Here is a 7,500-nt window from a genome sequence, read left to right as displayed (position 1 = left end):
TTGTAATAGTGTTTGTTTGGGGGTTTTTTGTAAAAAGAAATTTCAACATAAAAACAACCTGTGCACTTTTTTTCCTCATCTCTGTTTTGTTTTGCATTGTTGTTTTTCTTTTGAAACTAAAAACAAAAATGTACTTATGATTGTTTGTGTTGTATTATAGTAACTTATTTGTTACATACTGAATAAACACACTAGTGACATTATGTTTAACTTACATACTGAATAAAAACTTACAAAAACAAGTTTTTCACACATCCAAAGCCCAGAAAGGCTCATACCTGAATAATGTTGTCGGCTGTGGTCTCTATCAGCAAGGCCTCAACCTGCTCAGCTACAGGTGGAGGAGAAGCTGGTTGCGGGGCAGGTGCTGGCGCAGCTATAGCCACCTGTCTTTTCCTTCCCCTTTTGGGCTTCACTGGAGCTGCTGCGGTCTCCGTTAGAACCTGCGCTCCTCCGACATCACCAGTGGTCACATTGAGAGGAAGCGTCAATCCGCTAGGGAGTCGCACTACGTTAGCGTTCACGCTAGCATTATTCTGCCGCCGTTTTTGGGTGGACGGCTTGATTGCCACTGTTTTATGCTGGGGGACCGGGGCCGGGGCCAGAGGCAGAGCGGTTGGTGTGGCAGCCTGAACTGTGACAGGCGAGGTGATTATGGCCTGGTTGGTTCCTGGGATGATTTGGATCTGTCCTCCCTGAGGCATCATCTGAATGGCCTGAGAGCCCTGGAACTGAGGAATTACTTGGTACTGGAAGTTAGTGGTGGACGTGCCTGCTGGACGTGAAGGACTCTGAAAAGTGAAGACAATGGGACTGGCCCCCGACGAGCCAAGCCCTGCGGGCAGCTGGATTATATTCCCTTTGGCTGAGAGGAAGCCCAGGTTTTTGGGTGGAGCTGGAGCAATGGGGGCAGGTTTGATGGGGTGCAGACGGCGTGTGGTTGGCTGAGATGGCGGTGTGCTGACTGGAGCCTGGGCAGCAGGTGGCCCGATCTTACTGCAAGTAGCTGCCAGGAGCGCCAACGGGGAGGGCTGTGAGTCCTATATGAGAGTGTGTTGATACATGATTACTTTTTTAATGACATGATACAGGATGTACATGTGTTATATGTAAACGACATCAAGTAGTCAAGTGTTTTCAGGAAATGACGTTTTCTGCTGTTTAAATGGAGACGACAGCAATATTGTTTTGAAGACCTTACAATGCGAAAACTGTTTTCAAAAGTTTACATATTCAGGTCTAGGGATGGGTACCGAAACCCTGTACTTTATCAGTATTGGTGCTACATTATAAAAGACTGAAGAATCGATAAGCTCTGACGTTAACGGTTCTGCTATAGGTACTGAAGTATTATTGCTGAATAAACATTACTTACAGTAGCATAATTTAACTGACCAACCTTTTCTAATTTACAATATTTGATATTCGTCTGCACAGTTGGCAATCTCACATGAAAAATGCTTGTGTTTCCGGCGAGCACATCAAGTATAAAAGCCTTCACAGTTCTCGGCTGTGCACGCGCACTCAGTGGAGGCTCGCGCTAAGCGTGCACACAGCTCGCAACACAGACTCTCGCACAAACAGTTTGTAAGCTTGCAGTAGCCTAAATAACATGTTTTCTGCAGTAGCCTAAATAAAACTTAAACATTAAAAATGCTTCTACATCAGCTGCATTTACAAATATAGCATATGAATAGTCTAATTATAAACTATGATTAAAGATTTTTTTTAAAAACAGCTTATTTTTACATTGCAAGATGCTTCAAAACAGTATTAAAAACACTGTTAACTCCCAAAACAGTTAACTCAATCATGTGAATGTGTTAATGTAAAATCCTGAACATTATCTCATTTAACTGCATTTTGCAATTCAAAGAGGGTACGTTCAACTGCTGGGAGCACAATAAACCAAGAAAGATCTCGACTTCTGCCAGAAAAGGCAAACATGTTGATTTTTCTCTAAATTTTTTTTATAGGAAAAAAATATTTATTTGTTTAACAATAATTTGTTTTATTTTATTTGACATTAAAAATGTAATAATAAAATACAATATTGCTAATTCTTTTAAATGAGTTTTTTTCAATTTCAAGTAGTGATACACTTAAAACCTAAACGATACCCACCCCATTCACGCCCCTAAACTGACACTGTTGTGTAAACAAATCACCAAAACCAATAGGAATTTTTCACTTTTGATAAACTTTCCTCCAAGATAACAATCAACGATTAGAATGCAAGTATGACGAAAATACAGCAATATTTCCTTAAGCATAAAGATAGAAACATCCTGAAGTATACATTACACTGGTACAGCTATGTAAAATTTTTTATTCTTTTAATTCATTCATTCACTTTCCTTCGGCTTAGTCTCTTATTAATCAGGGGTTGCCACAGCGGAATGATCCGCCAACTATTCCAGCATATGTTTTACGCAGCAGATGCCCTTCCAGCTGCAACCCAGTACTAGGAACAACCCATTCACATTCACACACACTCATACACTATGGTCAATTTTGTTTACCCAATTCACGTATAGCACATGTCTTTAAACTGTGAGGGAAACCAAAATCAAATAGACTGTTTAACTATACCAAAATATTATTAATATTGCAGCAAATGACCAATCAAATTTCATTCATTTGTATAGTATTATTCTTGATAAAAATTACTTACAACAGAACAATCTTTGCTGTCACCAAATACTCACTTAAAATTTCTCTTTAAATTGCTACATTACAAACAGCTGATGATTACCACATTCAAAAATGGCTGAAACCTTTTTCAGGTCACAGGAGAGTAATGTTAGAAAACAATCACAATTTCCAACAAAAACTTTTTCGGTCCAGAGACTCCAAATGTTGACAGGCACATTTTATACAAGAGCTTAACGCTTTTGTCTTTTTGATGAATAAAATACAACATTATTATTATTTATTGTTCAAAAAGGTTTTGATGAACATTATGATTATTACCACTTTAAGGCTAGACTTACCCGTAAATAATTATTCAAAAAGACACACAGTTGAAGTCAAAATTAATATAAATTTTTTCAGTTTCTAAATATTTCCCAATTGATGTTTAACAGAGCAAGGACTTTTTCCATAGTATTTCCTATAATTTTTTTTCTTCTGAAGGAAGTCTTAAGCCCCTGTCAGATCACAGGATTTTTATTGTCGGTTACAAAAGTTACTGTCAGATTATGCAAATTTATTTTTTTTTTTGGATAAAATCTTGACTTGTCATGGGTAACAAATGTGCCAGACTACAAGTTGCTTCACGATCAGTCATCCAGTTACGTCTACTACGAATGCTATTTCCCAAAGCAGTCAGAAGTGTTGCTTTAATAATATTCCTTATCTCAATTTCTATTTTTTATTTTTATTTTATTTCAATCACAATAAACACTGATGCTTGCTCACAACTAATAACTACATTATTTAAGTGCATTCCTTACACCATGGATAGGATTAAACTTTTGATTTCTTTTATTATTAAGTTATTTTCTTTGAAATGTAAATGTATATTTTCCTGCAATGGGTTGCTTATTAAACAATCCCTCGCCTGAACTTGCTGCGAGTGAGACAGAGAAATGAAAGCACATCAGCAGCAGCAAGGAAAACTCAGATGCGCAAGACATAATCTTAAAAATAATGACATATTAAAAAATTTGAAAATATATAACTGAGGTTTGTGATACAATCACAGTGAAGCATTCATGAAATCCTTATTTTCCTCAGAGCAAAACAAATCATCTTCAAAGCAAATCTGCTATTTGCGCCAAAACACAAACTGCCATGATATTGTGTTGCCTTGTTAAATAAAATAATAATCTAGCCTAAATTAAAGTGAAATATTCAGTTTCAGGGAAGCCTATATTAAACAGTTTTCACTATTGATGACAAATTTGAATTAGCAGGAAATGCTTTTGCAATGTATTCGCAGCACTGAACATGTTCCCAGATTACCTCGGAAGAACAAACTCCATTGGAAGGATGAGAAATCTCAGAAACTTGTTGTGAGAATGATGATGTCTGCGATGTCTGAATTTGTGACAGTCTGTCAGATAAAATTGCTTCAAACACCTTAATATTTTAGAAGAAGTTGTTAAAGTTTGCATAACCAATGACTAATCTTATCCACCCGTGACCCACCCATAAGTAAATATGCAGCCTTATTTTTGATTATATGAACGGCACATTAAGAGCCGCTGAGACAACAGAGAAATTATGTGCTCCTATTGCACAGTGTTACCCCCGTGACGGAACTCATTGTGAAGATGGGGGGAAAATTAAACATGTTAGACTTTCTGTGGTTTCGTGAGGCGTCACAGGCATGGTATTGGTTGTCGTGAACTATGCCACATTACACGAGAAGAAACGATTGAGTCTTGTGTCACAGCGCCCTTTTGTTGTTTACGAATTCCCACGATACCCTACGTTTAGAAAATCGTGGCAAAATTGTGTGATCTGACCAGGGCTTTATTTGTTTTATTTCGGCTAGAATAAAAGCAGTTTTTAATCTTTTTAAAACCATTTTAAGGTCAATATTATTAGCCTCCTTAAGCAGTATTTTTCCCATTGGCAACAGAACAAACCACTGTTATACAACGACTTGCCTAATTAACCTGATTAACCTTAATTAGGCATTAAAATTGCACTTTAAGCTGAATACTAGCATCTTAAAAATAAAATCTAAAAAATTATGTACTGTCATCATGGCAAAGATAAAAGAAATCAGTAATTAGGAATAAGTTAATAAAATTATTATGTTTAGAAATGTGTTCTCACCGATAAACATTGATTGGGAAAAATATATAATAGAATTTATCAAGAGGGCTGATGCTTATGCCTTCATCTGTATTTTTAAAATCATAATTTTGGCAGAAATACGAAAACTACTATTGTCTTTAAAAAGGACTTAATATCAGAGCATCCCTAAAATACAATACAGACTCATGAGACCTTACTTGAGAAGTGGTTGTGGAGGGCTGAAGATATTCACTGGGACTGACTGCGACAGTGGTGGCCATACTGTCCTTTTGATCTGTTTGAAGAAAAATATAAATCTATTCATGCAAACAAATAAATCAAATCTCTCCACTTGTGATAACGAAATAATGCAAGACTTGTTTAAACTCCTGAGATCATCTTAATCTTGTGCTTCGACATTTTCAAAGCACCACAATATTTCGATCAAATGTGCATGAACAGAACTGAAAATACTAAATGATCTGATTGTTCTGTTTAAAAATAAAAATAAACACAAATGGCATGCACTTTTTTAGTTACGACAAGTGTAGCTAAGGAGGCGTTACCTGAGATGATCTAAACCCCCGAGAGAAGTGATTCAGCGACACAGGGTTTAAACTCAGTCCACTAATAGCACACAGTGGCACTTCAGTGTAAAATATATTCAACCCTGGTCCTCAAGCGCTGGGCTACTTCAGAATTAGTACTGAGATGCACAGCTTTAGTATATATACACCTATGGTAAACATCCTGAACCGACCCCATATGTGGATAAATATCTTTGATCACAACCAAAACAAACGTTGCTGTTATGATGCTTTCTGACGGCTGTCAAAGCGAACAAAACAAACTCGACACGTTCATGTATTGGAAAGGGAACAAAATAAACTCAATACGAGCATGTATTTGTATTACATCAATTTCATTGATAGTTTAACGGAAATATTTTGCAAGTTCGCTACATTTAAAACTTGTTCTCAAAACATTTTCATTTATTGCTGATTTATTCTCATCAGTTTGAAAATCCCGACGCCGTCATTAACCGTACAAGTGTGTGTTTTTACACTACAATTTCAACAGCACTGAAGAAAAAATGTTTTAATGACTGTGTGGCTTGATTTAAGCTGCAAGCTGCTAACGCTAACAGGCTAAAACGTCAGAAGCCTGCAAGTGGTTGAGCTATGCTAATTGAGTGATTTAAAATATCTCCTCAGTTTGATTTTATATTTAGGTTTTATCAGTCGATCACGTGTTTACGACTTTTTACGAGCATGCAGACCGCTTTATAAGGGTTATCCTGACTGTGTGCAGACAGACTCAAGAGTGCGCTGATGGAGGAAACTGCTGGCTTAGCATGCTAAAGTGCTAACTAGCCAGATAAACTCTTCGCTGCGGAAAAGAACAGTGATTCCGGAAGTGTGCATTTATTTGAGTCGTAGTGCTACGCTTGATTTAAAAAAACTCGTGCGTGCGAGCTACGATATTTAATATATATCGGTCCGTTCGCACGTGAAAATGTTTAAGAAAGTAACATTGTAATATAAACATCAACGTTATAATTCCTACCCACCGCTCATGACGACATTTACTCTCCGTGAAGCCTTGAAGAGCCCACAAAAGATACCGCCCCACCCGGGTCTACTAGCCAATCAGGTTACTTGTCAATCATCCAGAGCTAACTGTGATGACCAATAAGAAAACAGCATTTGCCTGATTGACATTTGGTCCAACAAATGGGATAAGGTCGTTTTTCTATGACAGTTGAAGGATATATGTTAGACCAATGGGTTGTCGAGTTTTTAGTAGAGAGGCGGGCTTTGTGAGGCTATCAAAATAATCAGGCGAACCAATGATACGCAGGTTTGAATATAACTGACGTTTCGTTCAGCCAGTCAGAAACAGAGAAAGCATATCAATCAAAAGTAATTGACAACAATCGCTATTAACCAACCTGCACGGTCTGTGTCAGTTTTCTTTTGCTCTATGAACGCAGGTGGACGGCTACTGTGTCTTCTGAAAAAAGTTACACAACCTTAAGGTGATGGACAAACACCAAAATGTTTTTATACTCCAACATGAAATAGTTCTGTCTGTAAATGTCTCGTTTGTAATTCCGATGTTAGTCGGTTTTAGTGTTTAGGCGTTCTTAACGTTAACTGTCTGTAATGAAAATACAGGTGTTTGTGTGTGCTGCTGTCCTATGGAATTATTTAGGATAACCCCTCTCAAGTAACTGTAATATTACCAAAATATAGTGATGGTAGCAACAAGTAGTACAGTCATACGAATGATTAGTAATATTACAAAAGTATTACTACAGAAACCCATGTTATTTAAAAGAAATTCCTGCAATCACCATGATTGAATGTGTCTAAAGTATCAAAGTAACTAAAAAATGAATAAATAAACAAACAGCAATTCAAAAAACAAATTCAGAGGCCATCCACTTTTTTTGTCAGGCTGGTTCCAGAAGTAGTTTTCCCATTTATTTGCCAATATAGATTTACAGAAACTAATGTTATTCGGTTTGTTTGCAATTTATAACTCTTTTTGGCATAAAATAATAACGATGCTATCTTTTAAGACACGTTAATATAAAGTTTTAGATCCAAAAATTTATTTTATGTTTAATGAAATCTATATTTGGCAGAATAACCTCAATATTCAATCACAACAAACAATGACTACGTTTACATGGACACGAGTAATCAAATGATTTGCCTTAATCTAATTAAGACAATAATAAGACTA

At 36.7% G+C, this 7,500-nt stretch overlaps 2 protein-coding genes across 3 annotated transcripts in view; both read right to left on the bottom strand.

The window, feature by feature from the left end:
* The window catches only part of sp2 (sp2 transcription factor), a 21,757-nt gene extending 15,386 nt beyond the window's left edge, over positions 1-6,371 (bottom strand). The window contains exons 1-3 of one of the 2 annotated variants that reach the window (XM_056467887.1): positions 6,320-6,371; positions 4,968-5,044; positions 279-1,040 (exon numbers count right to left, since the gene is read on the bottom strand). In XM_056467887.1, the coding sequence (XP_056323862.1) occupies positions 279-1,040; positions 4,968-5,044; positions 6,320-6,326 (846 nt within the window). In that variant the 5' untranslated portion in view covers positions 6,327-6,371. The other variant, XM_056467886.1, reaches the window with a different exon arrangement.
* A 294-nt stretch (positions 6,372-6,665) lies between these two features.
* Positions 6,666-7,500, bottom strand: part of socs7 (suppressor of cytokine signaling 7) — a 42,405-nt gene continuing 41,570 nt past the window's right edge. Inside the window, 1 exon segment of the mRNA XM_056468835.1 lies at positions 6,666-6,762. Coding sequence (XP_056324810.1) covers positions 6,666-6,762 — 97 coding nt within the window.

This window comes from Danio aesculapii, chromosome 11 (assembly GCF_903798145.1).
Source record: "Danio aesculapii chromosome 11, fDanAes4.1, whole genome shotgun sequence".
In the NCBI taxonomy this organism is placed as follows: Eukaryota; Metazoa; Chordata; class Actinopteri; order Cypriniformes; family Danionidae; genus Danio; species Danio aesculapii.
Note: the sequence above shows the minus strand (reverse complement) of the source record. Positions and strands in the feature narration are given on the sequence as shown.